Below are 20,658 nucleotides of genomic sequence, written 5' to 3' on the forward strand. Positions count from 1 at the left end.
CACGGCAGGTGCACAGAAAAGCATTGATCTCATATAGGAGCCAAACCATAATCAAGAAATGGCCTCACACCAAAGAACAAAACACTTCCTTTTGATAGCTAACACCTTAGATTACAACTGGAAAAAAGAAGTAGAAGTCAGTGGACACACATTAGGTTTCAATAAAACATTTACATTCATCCTTTACTGACGTGTGTGCATCTTTCACAAATATTAAAAATGAGCACAGCATTGGTGTAAAGATTGCAGACCCTAGGGCTGGAATAGTCATTCCAGTCTGAGCCTCTCAGCTTAGCCATTTACTGGCATTGTGACTCTAGGCTTACTATTTAACCTGTTTCCTCATGTGTTAAATAGAGTGATAATAGCATTTTCTCCAAAGGCTGTTGTAAGAAGTGAATACCATTACTATCTATTACAAATGTGGGAAACCACCAACCTTCATCTGAATTTCATTTATGCCTCAATTCATTTAAATTAGAGCTAGTTTAGAGTTGTTAAATTTTAACAATACATTCAGGAATATACTAAAACACCACAAGATGGGGATATTACTGCGTGAATCTCTTCACCCTTTTTCTTCCTCCACCCTTGTATTTCTGTCTCTTGGTCTGGGTCTAAGAGCACTGGTCATTTTGAGTTTATTTTTGTGAATGGTGTAAGAAAGTGGTCTAGTTTCATTCTTCTGTATGTTGCTGTCCAGTTCTCCCAGCACCATTTGTTAAAGAGACTGTCTTTTTTCCATTGGATATTCTTTCCTGCTTTGTCAAAGATCAGTTGGCCATACTTTTGTGAAATAAGTCATACAGAGAAAGACAGATACCATGTTTTCACTCTTATGTGGATCCTGAGAAACTTAACAGAAGACCATGGGGGAGGGGGAAAAAAGTTAGAGAGGGAGGGAGGCAAACCATAAGAGACTCTTAAAAAACTGAATAAACTGAGGGTTGATGGGGGGTGGGGAAAGTGGGTGATGCACATTGAGGAGGGCACCTGTTGGGATGAGCACTGGGTGTTGTATGGAAACCAATTTGACAATAAATTTCGTATTTAAAAAAAAAAATAGAGCACAGGTCAGTCTAGCCTTGTCTTGATTCTCCTTCAATTCTGTGATGAAGCAGCAAGGTATTGCAGTATGAGCTCTACAACCAGACTGTCTGGGTTCAAACCCTGGGGTAACTTATTTGGTCACTCTCTGCTTCAGTTCCTTCAGTCGTAAAAATGGAGGTAATGCTATCTATTCCATAAGACATTGTGCAGATTCAGTGTGTTAAGACATGGTAGGCACAATGCCCAATACAGAATAAACGCCCAATACAGTAGGGGCTATTATTTTCCTGTTTTTCACCCCTCTTCTCTCTATTCCTCTTTCACTAGCCATTATGTAACCAGTAAATGTCTGAATGCTTTAAAATTATTTCTTTTATATTTTATAGTCCTTATTCATTGTAAAAACAGATGAATCTATTTATATTCTTGTTCAAAAAAGGTCCTTTACCAGCCCTCACAACACAAAACTAAAAAGAAAAACAAAACAGACCTAAAATCAAATAGAGATGAAAAATCGCACAGATTACTAAGAAATACACAAAACGAGAATCAGGGTATACATGTAAATGTCGATTGGGGTGGTGTGTTTGAAAAGTGTGAGAACTAGACTTTCATCCTGGTTTTCAACAAATCTTCAGTTCTTTCATCTGGTACCTATTCTTTCTACTATTTATTAACCTCAGAAAGCCAGTGAAATTGGAATTAAACCCAAGTTGGTACATGCGAATAAATTTCAGTCAAATGTAGTAACACAGCCATCAGAATTTTAAGAGAAAAATAGCTGCAATAATTGAGAAATCAATTAATAATCCCTATCTTTTAGATATGCAGCCCTCTTAAAGTTTGAGAAAGCCTTGTGCTCTCAAGTTAATACTTCAGACCAAAAGGTTGCTTGCTAAGAATAACTCAGGACTTAAATTCCAGTGTGGTTCCCCACCTCCTTGTGCTACAATAAACACAATTGCTAATTTTCTTTCCACTACCTCAAAATCTCTAATTAATTCTTTAAATAGTTCTAAAAAGTGAAGGAACTGGAAGAATTTATTGCACTGAACCTATGATATGCTATTGGCATATCGAGTTATAATGGTATATTAATGAAAGATTTCATCTAGGAAAGATTTCATTTACTAGATCAGATACTAAGAAATTTTTTCCTATCATAATATTTATAGTACAATCATCAAGTATTAGGATTCAATAAAACGTTTTGAATCTGCCATAAACTACAATAATAATAGCTCTTAAAAGCATTTTCATTTTAAAAGTACAACTTCATGTATAAAGTTCCAAATTCAGAGGAATCATTAAAGTTTCAATCTCACCAAAAAATAAATATAAAGGAATGTTTTAGCATTAACCTTTTATCAGTGAACCCTATTCTATATAAAATTTATAACATGAAATTACCATTTAAATTTGCCAACTGCTATCTAATTGAAAACTATTGTCTTATCAGTTAACATGAATAAAAGTGCCATAACAATGCCAGGAAATCAGCTGCAACATTTATTTCACATGGGTTAAGATACAAAGAGGCTACATTTGAATTTATTTCAACCACAATGAATTCCAGTTTAAAAATTTACTAGATGAATACTACTGGTAGACTTCATAAGAATACTGACTGAAATTATTCTATGATCCATTTTTATGTTTATCCATGGAAAATATTTTATTTTAAAGCATTCTTTAACATTCAGGAAGTAATCATTTTTTAACAATCAGCTTCAGTTTATTTTTAAGATACTGATAAAAACTGGGTGGCAAATGTTATAGTTTCGTAATTCAAATATAGACTCCCCAGTTACTTGAACTACTTACTGTCTTCTTTGGAATAAATAAATAAATACTAAGAAGGCTTAAATGAAATAAATAAATAAATAAAGCACAGTATTTCAACAAAAGTTAGGAAAGAGAAAGGCAGGGAAAAAAAGACTGACTCTTCCAGATGTGAAAAGGTACTATGCCTATCCTGGTTTCAGAGAGCAAGAGGGCAAAAAGATAAGCCATGGTATTGTTTCATTTTTAGATAGGCACTTTGACTACCCATGCCCCCAAGATAGAACAATACCAATCTCAGATTGATTCCTCTAACCTGGCTCAGATGTCTGGCAAAAAAGTAGGAGGCAGCATGACTGGCAAAGCGAGAGAAGGAGGGAGAGGTAATGGGAAAGCAAATCCTGCAGGCCATTGCATGGAGCTGGGGTTTAGAGTAAGATACAGAGTCTTTGGGTTCGAAAAGAGGGGTAAAACCCAACCTACCTTTTAAGAGGATCACTCTGGCTTCTGTATGGATGGTATGATGTTAAGGGGAAGGTGAATATAGGAAGACTAGCTGGGAGGCTATTGCAAAAATCTACATCAAAATGATGTTGGCTTGGTGGCAGTGAGGGTCATGAGAAGTGATCAAATTCTGGATATATTCTAAAGGTAAAGGAAACAGGATTTGCTACGACTGGAATGGGGGGTGGAAAGAAAAGAAGTAGACTAAGACTCCAAGGATTTTGTTTGATGCACTAGAAGGACAGCAGAGCCACTGACTATGATGGAGAAGACTTTTCTCCCAGACTTTTAGTTTGGGAGAAAAGATCAGGATTTCAGTTTTAGATGACTTAAATTTGAGCTACCAATTAGATGTCCAAATAGAGATACTGATTAGAGATAGGATGTATGAGCCTGGAGGTCAGGGTGGAGGTGCTGGCAAAAGACACTTGTATTTCTTTGAGTCTAAGATGACTTAATGCTGGTACTTTCTTGATCTTTATCAGGAACTGTCAAAAGAAAACTTCACACAGAATATATTTGCCACCTCACTGACAGTGAGTGACAAATGCCACCTGTTTATAAAACATGGTCTCTCAACCTCGGTACAATTTTGGGTTAGATAATTCTTTGCTGTGGTGGCTGGCCTGTGTGTTGTAGGATTTTAGCAATACCCTTGGCTTCTACCCACTACATGCTAGTAAAACACTTTTATCGGCGATAACCAAAAATGTCTCCACACACTGCTTAATGTCCCCTGGGGGGAGTGCAAAATAGCTCCCAGTTACCACTGTTTTAGAGGGATTAAAATGTGGGGAACAGGTGCGTCTTAGATAAATGAAATAGGGTACTAAAATGTGGGAGTTGTCAGTGCTTAAGCTCACAAGACTGGATTTGGATAGAAAAGTAGTCTGAGGACTGCACCTTGGGGTACTCCAATGTCAAGAGACCATAGACATGAGAAAGAGATTGTGAAGGAATGGTCAATGATATGCATCCACTCCTTCCCCAAATCAAACTAAAACAAAGATAAATGTTTTTTTTTTCTGTTGCCTTTTAAAAAAATATTTATTTTGAGAGAGAGAAAGAGAGCAAGTGAGCCCATGCGTGTGTGCACAGAGTACGAGCGGAACAGGGGCAGAGAGAGAGGGGGAGAGAGAATCCCAAGCAACTCCACGGTCAGCACAGAGCTGGACATGGGGGCTCAAGCTCATGAACTGTGAGATCATGACCTGAGCCAAAATCAAGAGCTGGATGCTTAACTGACTGAGCCACCCAGGCACCCCTTGTGTTGCTTTTGAAAAAAAAATTAGTAACAAACTCACAAGACATGACAAAATTTTGGAAGCTAGAAAGCATTTGGCTGAGTGGTAATCAACTCATAGACCCAAGGAAAGCTGAATGTTGAGCCAGCACTGGAGAAAAGCACAGGAACAACCCAATGTACATCATGTAACCTCAAAAGTCTCCAGAAGCAACAGAAATGATCGTGGGAAGAAAAGCAGGAGGATTACTTGAAAGCATACTTAAGAAAGCAGTTAATTCCCAGATTCCTTCCTTTACTCGCCCACCAGCAGTGGTCTCAAGTTCAGACTGACAGTCACTTATAGGACCCAAAAGACCATAGTTTGGCACTAAGTTTACTTAGTTCTGTAGAAAGACAAAGCATGCTAGCATGAGACATGCTATCTTTAGAAGGGATTATACAGTCCCCCAGGAGCCTTTTGTGGACACACCATTGTAAAGGACAGAGATCATGTAGGTAAGTACAGAAATCACTCTGGCTTAGGGAAACTTCATACTCCACATGAATCAGCAGTACATTTTAACAGCCAAAGAGTATAGGTTCTAGGATCCCCTAACTCTTGATTTTGGCTCCAGTCATGATCTCATGGTTCATGGGATCAAGCCCCATGTCAGGCTCTGTGCTGACAGCGTGGAGCCTGCTTGGCATCCTCTCTCTCTCTCTCTCTCTCTCTCTCTGCCCTGCCCCTGGTCATGTGTGCGTGCGCGCTCTCTCTCTCTCAAAATAAATAAACTTAAAAAAAAAAAAGTCATTCTTGAAGGGGAACTTTTGCCTTAAAGGGAACATATAGCAACGTCCGGAGATGTTTCTAGTTGTCACAACTGTCACAACTGAACTAGGCGTATGTACTCCTGGCACCTAGTGGATAGATGTCAGTGATGCTGCTGAATGTCCTACAATGCACAAGATAGCTCCCACAACAAAGAATTATCTAGCCCAAAATGTTAGTAGTGAACGTTGAGAAATCCTGACCTAAAGGGATTAGACAGAAGTTCACATACTGAACACTGAGGGCCACCTCACATTGCAAGCCTTCTCAAATGGGCTGTTAATGCACTGACAGCCAAGCATATGCCCTCCATGCAGGAGAATGGAAGAATCTTCTCTGGAGAAGCTCACCCACCTGAGAGAAAAGACCTAAGAATGATCCTACAGCAAAGACTGCAAAAGACAACAAAGAACTTTAAGATGATAGTAACAGAACACTAATTTTGTTTGAACCAAGAGACTTAATTAACTGGGGGAAAGTTTGGAGTTGAAATAGTGATAAACATACAAAAAAACTGTATGTTTTTAAACTTAAAGACAAGTTTTAATTCCAGGTAAGCAAAATGTAATGTCCCAGAAAGGAAATGTAATAAAAGCACATAGAGCCTGGGGCACCTGGGTGGCTCAGTGGGTTAAAGCGTCCGTCTCTTGATTTTGGCTCAGGTCATGATCTCATAGTTCCTGAGTTTGAGCCCCACACTGGGCAGTGCGCTGACACTGCAGAGCCTGCTTGGGATTCTGTTTCCCACCCCCCTCTCTACCCCTCTCTCACTTGCTCCCTATCTCTCCCAAAAATTTTAGAAAGAGAGAGAGAGAGAGAGAGAGAGAGAGAGAGAGAGAGAGAGAGAAAGGAAGGAAGGAAGGAAGGAAGAAAAGACAGGCATATAGAATTTAGCACCAAACTGCATGTATACAGTCATGATAATACAAACACTGAATAGTATCCCAACCAAAATACACTGGGAGGATAGGAAGGGAGAAGGGAAAGGAGCTGTCTAAAAAGGAATTGTCTAAATCCTAATCTTCCAGAACAAGAAGTCAGAAGATAGCACATATAACTATAATAAATCAAGAAATAGTAATAGAAGTATAGATTTAATGATATAGATGTAAATACCCTGAGAATCAGCTAAAAGAGCAGACAGTTCTAACCTCTGAGAGAATATAGCATGTTTGTACACATGTGTAGCACTGTTTTCTGTAACAACCCTCACAGAACTATTGAGCTCTTTAAACTCCATGCATGCAAATGTAATTAAAATATGCTTTAAAAATTGTATTTGAGTGTAGGGACAATTTGATACATGGGTTTGGGATCTAGTAAGCCTCAAATGGTTTTCTTAATTTGAAGAACAGACTAGATCCATAAAAAAGTGCACTAAAACAAGTTCCAGATTTGCTAAACCACTTTTCTACTCATCCAGGCAAGGCAAAAGAACAGGCTGGATAGAGAAGGCTTCAACTCTTTCCCTGCTTTATTCCTGGTTTACTCACCAAACTTTATACTGAAGTCTTACATTAAACATGATACTACTGAACACAGGCATCCTTGCCTATGAATGCCACAAGGTCACATTTGAAGAGTTTGCTGGGAGAGGATTTTTCATTTTATTGTATGAATTTATATAATGAGTATATTTTTACAGATGAAACACAAAGATACTTAATGATTAGTTCATAACCTGACCACATACATCTTGACCCAACTCAAAATAACCTGATTAGAAAGAAGGAATATCAATATATAAAACACAGAATAACCAAGAAAGCATAGCCCTAATAAAATATTGCTCATATTCCAAATGGTAAATCTAAAAGACATAAATGGAGCTGGTGCTAAATATAATCCCCAAATACCGTAAGACAGAAATCAATTTTTAAGTTCTCTGTATAATATACATACCACTTAAATGAGCTTCATTTTAAATAAGTCAAAGTTTATTTTTTAGATTGATATAATGTACGTATTCTTTACAAGCAATAAAACTCAAGTTTATCTCCAAACCACCATGATCCATGCTTCTTTTATGCCGCACTGTGCCCAGAACAAGCTAGGTACATTAATGGGTACAAGGAGTTACTGATATAAATTAATCTAATGAATTAAATCAATGGGGGGAAAATCAATAATGTTGAGTAATAGGTGTAAATCTTAAATTTCTCTGTGATTCTTTAAATCATGTTTGCCAAGATTTTACCTTAGTATTGACTATTCACAAATAGATTATTTTACCCTGTGGTAGAAAGCATTGTAAACAGAAACCAAATGGAAGGCTGGCTTTATTTTGCCCACAGTGATTTTCTTCTTTCTTGCTGTCTACCGTGTAATAATATTGCCTTCTTCTTGACAAAAATATTCAATAAAGAATTTACCTACACTAAACTCAGCTTTTGCTAAACTCATTTTAACATATATCCATTTCTTACTCTTGCCCCAACACATCCAAAAAACTTTGTCTTTTAAAAATCCATTCACATATATTAACCCTTTTGATTCTCTGACCCACCATATGAGGAGTACACCCTGTGCTATTAGCTCCATTTTACTTAGGAGAAATTGATGTCCACAGAGGTTGAATAACTCATTTAAGGTCCTAATGGTAGTGAGTGGCAAAGATAACACTTGGAACCAAGTTTTCTGATTCCAAGTCCATTGGCTTTTTTCACTACAGTACACTTACTCTTTGATAACAAAATAGAATATTGGAGGACTACAGTGGTGATAGGTATCTTTTTCATAAGTTGTTTTATAATAAACATACATTAAAAGCAACTATTATCAGCTTAACAACTATAACAGCTTTGCAAAATGTCATCAAATATAAATCACATTTCAAGTTTTTAAATCATGTGAAACAAATGATATTAATTCAAGGGCTTCAAACAGCCTAAGAATAAAATGAAGAAACTCTCTTAATTATTGTGACACTGCTGTATCTGGTAATATATTCCTTCTGTAGTCTGATTTGAAAACTTAGCTTAGAGGGATCCTTGACAAATTTTAAATGTAGAAAAAAAAAGATAGTTAATTAAAACTACGTTTAAAAAAATATAATTTCCTCCTTTTTTTTAGTACTAAAATGCCAGGAAAAAAAGTACCATCTACTTACCTCAGTAATTGGCTGCCCCTGATGTGTCAAATCCAGTTCTTGAGGGCGTGTTACTTTATCAATATCCAATGAGTCCATGCTGGACGTTGCAGAGGTGATGCTAGAACGAGAGGAGTTACTAATAGAGCGCACTTCAGCATCGCTCACTGTGCCTGCTGATGCTGTTCTTCTGTGCTGATTAGTTACTGACGGCTTAGTGTCTTCTAGTACAGATTGCTGAGCAGCCTCATCCATGCTCAAGGAAGCCTGCTCTAATTGTGCAGTGATGTCATCCAGGGAGTAGTTGGCATGTGACACTTTAGTTACTCTGTTAGACGAGGACGACAATCCTTTCAAAGTGCCATGTTTTGATGCATGTCGGCTAGCAGGTAATTTCTGAGTAGCTTTTGTTTCTGTGATTTGACGCTTACTATTTCCTGCACCAATACTGCTGAGCTCCTGCTCTATTGAGCAAAGATCGGCCATCAGGGCATCCAGATCCACAGTCTCTCCCTGATTCAGAGCTTCTGCAATACACAATATACATGATGTGTCCAGATCACACTGAATGAGAATTTATACATTCTATTATAAATCTGCTAATGAATGCAGGGGAAGAAGCAAAGAAATGTATCCTATTGGGCCTAAAGCCTACCAAATATATATTTCTAAAGAGTTTTTTGTTTTAAATTCAGAGAAATTTTTAGAAGCAAATAGTCCCTCTTTTAAGATTTATAGTAATCAGCAGAGATAAAATTATGAGTTGAAAGATAAAAATAATGCAAAAATCATATACTGTCCCATGGTTTTAACCACATCCCCCATCCAACTTTTTACTGTAGGCTATATGCTGTTAATATGATCAGTGCCTTGGTAGAGCTGTTAATACCTGAAGAGTTGAGAGCATAGAAGGAAAAATACAAGGCCTAAAAAAATTGCAGATTACGATGTCAATTCCAAATATTATAAAGTTGATTAGGCAGAATACATTAAATAAAGGCCAGAGGAGCTGATTTAAAAACTAACAGGTAGGGGCGCCTGGGTGGCGCAGTCGGTTAAGCGTCCGACTTCAGCCAGGTCACGAACTCGCGGTGCATGAGTTCGAGCCCCTCTTCGGGCTCTGGGCTGATGGCTCAGAGCCTGGAGCCTGTTTCCGATTCTGTGTCTCCCTCTCTCTCTGCCCCTCCCCCGTTCATGCTCTGTCTCTCTCTGTACCCAAAATAAATAAACGTTGAAAAAAAAAATTAAAAAAAAAAAAAAAACTAACAGGTAATTTCACTGGACTTTATTTCAATGAAAATACAACAATGCAATTAAGTTTGTCATAGGGTTCCAACTTGAGTATGTACCTGGTCAAATTATTAATCACTAGAAAACTATTTTAGTTATGTTCCAATTCAGTTTGTTCTGTGATCATTTCAATTAGTAATAAAATGCACAAACCAAGAAATATACGAACTTACTGAAGTTATGCATGTAGTTTTTACATTGAGCTATTCAGAACTGTAACTGCATTGCTTCCACGTTATATAATTTAGTATGCTGTTTCACATTTTATTTACAATTACATCTTACCATTCAAGTTGTATATGGAGAAGCGATAAGAAAAATTGGCCATATTTGTTTCCTGACGAAGAGGAGATCTTTTTACTGGTTCCATGGGCTTGTCAGAATCTAAGCTCTTTAAAAAAGAAAGTTTAATAAGTTGTATTATTTTCAGGCTTCGATTATAAAAAAGATAAAGTTTGATTAGGTGAACTTTCATAGAATAGTTAATAAAACCAAAATCCTTCTAGTCCTAAGGAAAAGTATAATTGTTTTTCATATTATTTTGGCTATAATTTTTTTTTCAATTGTTAGATACATGCTTACTTTAAGGCATTTAAGACCATCCTAGTTCAGAGTATCATTCCGAATACCTCAAGTGATGAACTCATTTTACATAAATTCATTACAATCTGAGCGTATGAATATGGACATGGAAAGATAAAAAATAGAAAGGAACAATGCAGGGAATTCTGTTATCTCTTTCCTCAAAGGGATTTGTTTTTGGTCCAGCATAGTCTCATTCTTGGTATGAAGTACCCTGAAGATAAGGCAAAATTCTGGACTCAAAATGAGTGAAATCCAAGATCATTTTGTTTCTTTGTATTTATTTTTATTAAAAACTTGTTTTTTTTAGTTTTAATTCTAGTTAATATATACTGTTATATTAGTTTCAGGTGTACAATATAGTGATTCCACAATTCTATACATTACTCAGTGCTCATTATACCAATCCCCTCCCCTTTGGTAACCATCAATTTGTTCTCTATAGTTTAGAATCTATATTTTGGTTTGTCTCTTTTTTTCTTTGGCCTTCTTTAGTGATATACTTGGATTCCTTTCTCTTTATTGTTTGCATATGTATTACTGGTTTTTTATTTATGGTTACCATTATGTTTGTATATAACATTTTCTGTATATAGCAGTCTACATGAAGTTGATGGTCACCTAAGTTTGAACCCATTCTTTTTTTTAAAAATTTTTTAATTTTTTTTAATGTTTATTTATTTTTGACAGAGAGAGAGAGCATGAGGGGGGAGGGGCAGAGAGAGAGGGAGACACAGAATCTGAAGCAAGCTCCAGGCTCTGAGCTGTCAGCACAGAGCCCGATGCGGGGCTCGAACTCACAGACTGTGAGATCATGACCTGAGCCGAAGTCGGACGCTCAACCAACTGAGCCACCCAGGTGCCCCTGAACCCATTCTTTACTCCTCTCCCCCTCATGTTTTAGGTGTATGGTGTCATACTTTACATCCTTTTATTTTGTGAATCTCTTGACTTATTTTTATAAAAATACTTATTTTACTGCTTTTGTGCTTCCTACTTTTCTCACTCCTAACTTTTGGTCTTTCCACTCAGAGTCCCCTTTAACATTTCTGAGATTAATAAACAAATCCTCCTCTCCTTTACCCCAAGTGTTTTTCAAACTGTTGCTTCTATGCTCTATCTCAGTGGGGCTGTTTGTTGTGCTGCCTCTTCATGGGCAGTTTCCTCTAGCCCTTCTGGGTCTCCCAGAGCCAAGCCCCCTGATTTTAAAGTTCTAAGTGTTAAATTAAGCTCCACTGATTATAAGAAGGGACATTCAGCCCCTCTGGTTTTCAAAGCCAAATGTATGGGGATATGTCTTCCTCATGCAGGGTCCCTCATGTGAACATCTGCTTCTCTCCCCTCTCCACACCCAGGATGCCCCTCCCTCATGTCTCTGCCCTTCCTTCTCTCTTGGATGTGGCTTCTTCACTACATTTAGCTACGGAGAGTTTGTTCTGCCAGTCTTTAGGTCATTTTCTGGGTCATTTACACTGATGTGGGTGTTACCTAGTTGTATCTATCAGACCAAGTGAGCTTAGGATCTTCCTACTCCACCATCTTCCCCAGAAGTTCTAAGACCTAAGATCTCAACAGAGAGTGGCTACAACTTCAAACAACGACGGAATATCCTTTTTCTTCTCAAACTCTATTAAGAGGAGGACAAAATGTAATCCAGCTGTGATACTGCCTATAAGTCTAGAATTACACTGTACTTAAGGACAGTGTCTTGTAAGTTATCTTGCTAACTCTTTAAATGACACTTTTCCTCTCTAACCTTTCTACAATAAAGAATATAAGATGCTTACAACAGAGAAATTCAGGGGAAAGGTCAGTAGTTAGTGTCTATTTAAATAAATTTGCAAATATTAGGAATAGTCTTTTAAAACTTTAATTTCTATTTAAAATCAAATAGATTTCAAATACAAAAAGAATGCTGGATAGTCTTTTTGTAGAATCATGGAATTAGATTAGAATGGCGCCTTCTTTATTCACTTGTCTCAAGATAAAAGGAATCCATTCAGATAGTGTCCAACCAGTTTTTAAAGCTATCATATGAAGGATTTCTATAACCATTCACTGCCTTATTTCAAAGTTTCACAAAACTGTCAGGAAATTCTTTCAACCTCAAACCCAGTTCTTCTGCAATTTAAGTCCTAATGCTTCTCTCAGTGGAAATGAAAAGTAATAGGTAGATAATATTTTCTGTAAAAGAACTTGAATATAATTGAGGACATATTAGGAGTCCATCTATTTACCAGTTCAAATAAACAGATACTTGTTATAATTATCTGCTGTGCCCACAGTGCTGGGGGAACAAGGGAAATAGTAAGAAATACTCCTTGACACCAAGAAATTGGTAACCAAGTAGTATGGTTTTTAACTCTTTTGGGGTGTTTGGGCAGGGTGGGGGGAAGTATCATGAGAATTTTGTAAAAGCTATGTATGACCCTTCTTCCAAGAAAAGGCAAATACACAAAAATTTTTACAAATGATTTTAGAGGATTCACCAACCACTTAGAAGTTAAACTCAATTTAATATAAAGTTGAAAATCCCATTAACACAGTATGTATGATACAGGTGCACAGATGACACTTTGTAGTAAATTAAAATAATGAAACAAAAACTTGAGGTTTAAGCCGCTAATAAAGTACATAAACCATTTTTTGAAAATTTCTAAAGTGTTGAAAAGCAACTTGTTAGCAGTGAGCCACAGCATGCAATGGTTTTAATTTTGTCTCTAAAGACACATTTATACAATAAAAAACCAAAAACAACAACAACAAAAAACAAAAAAAATCAATGGGGTGCCCAGTAGCTCAGTCAGTTAAGCATTGGACTTCCACTCAGGTCATGATCTCATGGTTCATGAGTTCAAGCCCTGCGTCAGGCTCTGTGCTGACAACTCAGAGCCTGGAGCCTGCTTCAAATTCTGTGTCCCTCTCTCGCTGCCCCTCCCTCGTTCACACTCTGTCTCTCTCAAAAATAAATAAACATTGGGGCGCCTGGGTGGCGCAGTCGGTTAAGCGTCTGACTTCAGCCAGGTCACGATCTCGCGGTCCAGGAGTTCGAGCCCCGCATCAGGCTCTGGGCTGATGGCTCAGAGCCTGGAGCCTGTTTCCGATTCTGTGTCTCCCTCTCTCTCTGCCCCTCCCCCGTTCATGCTCTGTCTCTCTCTGTCCCAAAAATAAATAAACGTTGAAAAAAAAAATTAAAAAAAAATAAATAAACATTAAAAAAATTTTTATAAAACAAAACAGTCACAGCATTAGGTTAGGAGCCAACTTTTTTGGTGAGTGGCTCTTTACATTATATGGCAAGAAATTTAAAACACTGGGAAGAATACAAGTACCAAACCAGTAGAAATGCCATTTGCAGTGAAATAGCATGGAGTTACTATTCCACCTTTAAAAAAAATGTTTTGTTACCTATTTTTGAGAGAGAATGGGGGTGAGGGGCAGAGAGAGAGGAGGAAAGGATCCCAAGCAGGCTTCGTGCTGTCAGCACAGAGCCCAATGTGGGTCTTAAACTTACCAACTGTGAGATCATGACCTGAGCTGAAATCAGGAGTTGGATGCTTAACCAAATGAGCTACCCAGGCACCCCACTATTCCACCTTTTTTAAACCCAAGATCCAATAAAACAAGATGAAAAAGCTTTGCCACTATTTTAAAATGCAGCCAGGAATGAAGTTTTGTCAGTATTCTAGAATTATGTAATAGAAAATACTTACATATGAAGACATTACTTATGTTGTAAAATATATTCATATTTACTAAGTTATGTAATAAGATTTGCTAAAATTTAGACTTTTAGATTTTAGGTTTTAAAACTTTTTTAGCTAGCAATCTCAATTTACAAAAGAGATTTTAAGTAATCCCTCTAGATGAACAGAACTTCTGCAACAAGTATTTTTTTGTTTTTAGACTTCTTAAAATAACCACAGAAGATAACACTGTGTTCTAGAGTTACCATTCATTGACTTTTGAATGTTTTGTACATTTTCCCTTTGTACCAGTATTTAAAAATGAAACCTATATCCATATCCTTATGTCCACACAGTAAACTTTTAGCACACAGTGATGACTAAAATCATCGAATAATTTTTCAAGTACTATTTCTAACCTGAGTGAGTTTGTCTAGCTCCCCTAGCCAGGCTCCAAACATTTTGTCCAGGTCCTGATCTTCCTTATCACTGTCTTCTTCAGCACCATGGTCAATTTCTTCATCTGATAGCTGCTCCATCTGAAATACAGATATTTGGGTAGAATGAAGAGTAACAGGCTGAACTTGAAAAATTATGCAGTATCTCTTGTGATATATATTGCAACTTTCTGGAGTTAAATCTTCAAAACTAGAGATCACATTACACAAAGGAACTAGAAATCATTAATGGAGACAGGACTGACAAGTGAATAGGAATGAGCACTTAAGTCTCAAATTTTTAGGAAATTGTGAAAAAGCAAAATGTATCAGATTATGACCAGAATCACAAGTTAACAGTAATTCTAAAATTGCAGAGCCCTCCCATTAATCAGAGGATTTTATGGTAGTACAGTTTTCTCCACTAACTGATCCTATAACACTCCAAACACCACAGAGAAACAATTTCAGAAGACTTCAAATCCAGCAAGTTATTATCTCACTTATTCTGTAAAAATCTGTTTAGATGCAAATAAGTATGTATCCTGAAAAACTTTAGTCCAAAAATCACTTCAGAGAAAAGACAAAACAAAATATTTTATCTAGGTTAGTTTGTTGAATTAGTTCCTCCTCCTATATTCTTTCTATCTTATTTTCTCATTGGTTACTACAAGACTGAAGGAACCAGATTGAAATTTAAAAAACTTTAGAAAACTGGAATTGAAAACTTTAAATTCCTATACAAAGTTTCCTATATGTATGACTTTTCAAGTGTAATTTCATGAAAGAAGAGATATTTTCCTTCTCATTAATCATAGGATATCTGACATGGAACCTACACATTGTTTTGAGGAGGCAAAAAAGATTACACAAAACAAAGATCAATTACTGACCAGATACTTAAAGTTCTTAAAGTAATATTAATCTGATTATTATATTTCAATATAAAGGCTCTGAAAAATCTTTTTAATTTTCAGTACAGTTAACATACAGTGTTATATTTGTTTCAGGTGTACAACAGAGTGATTCAACAATTCCATATATTACCCAGTGCTCATCACAAGTACACTCCTTAATCTCCATTACCCATTTCACCCATCTCCCCATTCTGGTAACTATCATTTTTGTTCTCTACAGTTAAGAGTCTGTTTCTTGGCTTGGCTCTCTCTCAGATATCTTTAGTAAAGATTACCTTTGCTTAAACCAACATATTCCAAATTAATTTGACCCCAAGTCCTTTACCTTCAACTTGGAGTAATACCTACTAACTTTCCCAGGGACACAATGAATATCATCATTTTATATTCCATACTCTTGACTCACATTTCTGAAACACTAATTTTGTTCCAGTGGATCTAGGCAATATTTGGAATACTGCCTGTCAGTTGGTTTAAACAATTCCTCAGAGATTAAAGATATCCTAATCTCAAATAAGAATTTGTACACATATTGTACTTCCAAAGCAACAATCAACAAAATTGTGATCCTTAAAATGTGGTTGTATGCTATGTGAGGAATTTCATTGTCTAATGAAGTATCATGAAACTAAATTTGAAACCTTATGTTACTAGATAAAATTTTGCAGAGTCAAATAATGCTGCAAAATCAAATTGAACTTAGTTCTAAGGATGTGGAAAATCAGATCATATCCCATTTAATCACTTAAGGAAAATAATTTTCTTAAGCTTAATACTACAAAGGATCATAGCTTAGCAATATCTCTAATGTAAACTGATAACTCTCATTTCTTAATTTCACTACCTTAAACATGTATAAATCAGGACATTCTTTTTTTCTTAAGTTTATTTATTTTGAAAGAGAGAGAGAGAGAGAGAGAGAGAGCAAGAGCGAGAGAGAATTCCAAGTAGGCTCTGCGTTGTCAGCACAGAGAAACGAGGTGGGGCTTGAACTCATGATCCATGAGATCAAGACCTGAGCAGAGATCAAGACTCAGATGCTTAAAGGACTGAGCCACCCTGGCGCCCTGCCCCCCGACCAGGGCTTTCTGTCTTGACAAATGGAAAATACATCCACTAATTCCCCAATTCATACATTTGAGTCTTAAAGAAATTTGGTTTTTATAATTCACTTGTGTTAATAGTTCAAGGATTTTTATTCATTAATGAATTACAGATCTATCTCAACAGAAAACTGATATCATACTTAATCACTAAATATACCCAGAAAGACATAAAATGTTTGTACAAAGAGAAACCTGACGAGGTAATTTAATTACTCAAATAACAGTTGCTAGCTTGAGAACATCTAGGGGTAGTAATACCCAGTCTTCATAATGAAGACCAAAAAGCAACAAAACTGGAATTTAAAAGTCAACTTCCTCTTCCTTCCTAATCTTAAAAATAAATACACTGGAATAACCCAGAAGCTAAAATATTCTAGCAGGAATTCTGCTTTGAGATAATGATTATGCCTGCACTTCCCTTCTGAGCACACACTGTAATTGCCCATAAGGAAAATGCTATACTGGAAAAAAATAGGAATATAATTTTGCATATAATTTTGTAGAGCATATGTGAAATAGTTCAAAATGAATATAAGTATTTTAAATTATCACAGAACTAAACAGAACTATAGCCTCCACATCAAAGACTAGTGTGTTAATTTTGAGTTTTTTCCTATTACTCAAACTCAATAATTATTCAGATTTATTAAATCTCTTTAAATATTTTCATTGATAGTTTTACCTGGATTACTACAGATTAAAGTAGAGGAAATATGGCTAGGGAGCAATATGGAAATTATGAAGCAACTATTTGACTTTTACTATTTATGTAACTTTTGCCAATTTTTTCCATTCTTGAATTTCTGTCACTACATGGGTTATTCTATAAAAATTAACTTAAGACACTTATCCAGAGACTTTTCCAAAAAAAATTTAGGCCCTAAAATATTTCTTAACATATCTACACCCTATTCTCCATTCTCTAGAAGCTGAAGTTGATCTTTATTCTCCTACACCCAGAAATGGCATCATTTCTAATTATTACACGTACCAAATAGCACCCCCCCCCAAAGTTGTCTTGGCTGTACTGTTAAAGTCAGCAAATCCTGTACAGAAATTCATTCCTTATTACATATTGATACCTGTCTCCAATTAGATCGCAATTCTAAATCTGAATTTTCCCAACATAATGCCCCTACTGGAAATAACATCAGAAAATGCAAATAAAATAATACAACAGTCAACTGTCCCTCCAAAGACGAAAAAATTAAGGAAAAGAAAATAGAACTTATGACTCTTATTTTTAAATTATAATGCATACTAGAATACTATTAAATTATCCTATGACTATTAGATTAGGTACTTTGGGGGTGAGGAGAATATTCACTTTAATTCCCTGCTCCATTACATCTGAGGGAAATTATGTTCTGAAAAAATAAATGTACCCTAACACAAACGAAAAGGTTTATTCCCCAAAGGGCAGACTTGCTGAATATAAAATAAAATCCATAGTCACTGGCAGATCAAGAAAACCCTGAGTAATTCAGGGACCTCTGTGACCTCTCTTCCCACTCTACCCTCCAACCACACAGTCCTGCCTGCTATTCATTCCTCGGAGCAGAAAGTGGGGGGAGGGTGTAGATTCTGTTTTGAAGATAGATTGAGAGATGTCTAGTAAATACCCAACTGGAAAAAGTGAGGAAGGGTTAGGAGTCAGGTAATGAGAAGGTTTGGTTGCCTGATTATTTCAAAATCATACGTTTATTAGAGAATAATCACAGATTGCAGGTAATAATGAATGAACTTATATTTTAAGCTAACTTACATTTATTTTTTTCATGTAGTAAAAACAAAAATAATGGGGGAATGATCCACTGTTGCTTATATGCAGGTTGGGTTTCATTTTACAGATAACAGTCAATAATTGTGCTTCGATTATTACAGGTTAAAACTTACATATAGCAAGCTCTACTACACACAACAAAACAATTCATTTAGTATTCCTTAGTAAGAAACAATATTATTTCCACTAAATTTTCTATGAAGTTAATTATTTAAACATATTTTCCCTATTAGATTTCCTCTTGGGAGATATTTTGGTTTACTATTCAATTTTCTCACTGTGAGATAGAATGGTGATCTTTATCAAGAAGGCTGGGCTTAGAGTAGGATTTAAGAATTTGAATAAATATATTCCAGGTAGGACAAATTATAAAGAGCAAAGGAGAAAGCCTGTGTTTATAAAACTGTCATGACACTGACTCAAATAAAACAAGAGTTTGAAAAAGTGAGTTTTAAGAGGACTAAGGTCATATATATGACTTTGAAAGCCAAGTCTATTTTTCCCCCAGAAGGCAACCGTATTTTCAAACACAGAAGCAAAGGGGTAGGGGGAGAAATGGTATTTTACTCAGAAATGGTATTTTAACTGTGTAAAAGTTATTAGGAAGGGGCTAATATTTAGAGGACTACTGTGAATATTATGTAGAGATAATTACACAAATGGAAATTGAAGTCCAAGTCATATGTTTAGAGAGTGGCAAGAAAAATACGTGGTATTAAACAAAGGTGCCTTATTTATTACTGAAACTTTTGTCCCTTTAACAATTCAAAAATAATTGTTTTTTGTTAAAAAATATATATCTACATACATATGTGTATATATATACATACATACATACGTATGTATATATGTACTTAAAACCACATGAAAACTCCCAGAATGCAGCAGTACAAAGCTGCCACTACAGCATTTCTCCAGGTCTAACATGCTCAATGTTCCAAAGAGGCAAGAGAAGCTTTGATTTAATTTAATGTTTGCTGTACACCTGCTGTGTGCTAGACACTGGGGGAAGAGAGATGGACATGATAGCCTCTGTCTTTAAGGAATGTATAATCTAGTAGGGGGCAGACAAGGAAACCAACAATGATAAAACACTGTGTTAAGTACTACAACAGGGGTATGTTATGTGACTATAGTTTAATTTAGTTTGAGGAGACTGGAAAGGGACGACGCTTCAGTCCAGACCTGAAGAATGAATGTGCAAGGCAGAGAAGGGGAAGAGTGTTTTAGACAGAGGGACCACGATGTGCAAGGGCATAAAGCTGTGACAAAGTAAGACACGTTGAGAATTCTAAGTGACTTAACATTTTTGGAGCATAAGATATGTGGTGTAGACCCATGGAAAATGGGGCTGGAAAGGAATTATCGGCAAAATTATAAGCCATACCAGAGTTTGGACTTGATGCTGATTGGCAATCTATTTCCAGTTGTGGTCTCCTGATGACCTACATTAAAATTATCTGGGGTGCTTCTTTTGAAGTCCGTTTTAAGATGGTCTGTCTAATGTCTACTGAATACTAATTTCCAGGGTCCTAAGACATTTTTAACAAGTCATCCCACATATTCTTTATGCCTACTAAAGTCTGACAACTGCAAAGTGTGTTGTGTTATAATTATAACTGGGTGGATTTGCAAGACAAAAGTGATGCAGTTTCACACAATCACAATTTGGTTATAGGCAGAGCAACCTGGAATGAGTATTCTCAAAGCCCATAAATAATTTAGGCAATGAGAAGATCCCTTAATTAACATATCTCGGGGCGCCTGGGTGGCGCAGTCGGTTGGGCGTCCGACTTCAGCCAGGTCACGATCTCGCTGTCCGTGAGTTCGAGCCCCGCGTCGGGCTCTGGGCTGATGGCTCAGAGCCTGGAGCCTGTTTCCAATTCTGTGTCTCCCTCTCTCTCTGCCCCTCCCCCGTTCATGCTCTGTCTCTCTCTGTCCCAAAAATAAATAAACGTTAAAAAAAAAAAAAAAAGAAAATTAAAAAAAAAAATTAACATATCTCAATTACTCCTCCGTTATACCACAGTTCCAAGCTTCTTCTGAGTTATTCATTGAGATAAAATTTTCATTTTTTATGACCAGTTATATTTCAGTAGCTCTATCACAAAAACAGTTTTTGAAAAACCTCCTATGCTGCTCTAATCTGATAAATAATTCCAAAGAAAAACAGGCACTAGATAAGCGAGGCTGTAAAAACTTCCAGGTTCAAGGAGTGCCCCCAACTGTGCAAGATACAACTCCTGCAAAATAAAACCAGGAGGAAGGAAACTTAAATCAGACAAAAGAAACAATAAGAAAAAAACTCTGTTAAAATTAGCAAGGCACAAAAAGAGGAAGAAGACTCATCAAAAGCAGGAGAGAGGAAGCCACAGCAGA

General features: G+C 36.4%; 1 protein-coding gene across 6 annotated transcripts in view; it reads right to left on the reverse strand.

Annotated features, from left to right (window-relative positions):
• RAPH1 (Ras association (RalGDS/AF-6) and pleckstrin homology domains 1) overlaps positions 1 to 14,657 on the reverse strand; it is a 67,676-nt gene extending 53,019 nt beyond the window's left edge. For 4 of the 6 annotated variants that reach the window (XM_040475912.1, XM_040475911.1, XM_040475910.1 and 1 more), the window contains exons 1-3: positions 14,456 to 14,603; positions 10,054 to 10,159; positions 8,500 to 9,005 (exon numbers count right to left, since the gene is read on the reverse strand). In XM_040475912.1, the coding sequence (XP_040331846.1) occupies positions 8,500 to 9,005; positions 10,054 to 10,159; positions 14,456 to 14,575 (732 nt within the window). In that variant the 5' untranslated portion in view covers positions 14,576 to 14,603. Of the gene's footprint in view, positions 1 to 8,499; positions 9,006 to 10,053; positions 10,160 to 14,455 lie in introns of all 6 variants that reach the window. The other 2 variants (XM_040475914.1, XM_040475913.1) reach the window with 2 other exon arrangements.
• Between the last annotated feature and the right edge of the window lie 6,001 nt (positions 14,658 to 20,658).

This window comes from Herpailurus yagouaroundi, unplaced genomic scaffold (assembly GCF_014898765.1).
Source record: "Herpailurus yagouaroundi ecotype Mexico unplaced genomic scaffold, PumYag 140, whole genome shotgun sequence".
In the NCBI taxonomy this organism is placed as follows: Eukaryota; Metazoa; Chordata; class Mammalia; order Carnivora; family Felidae; genus Herpailurus; species Herpailurus yagouaroundi.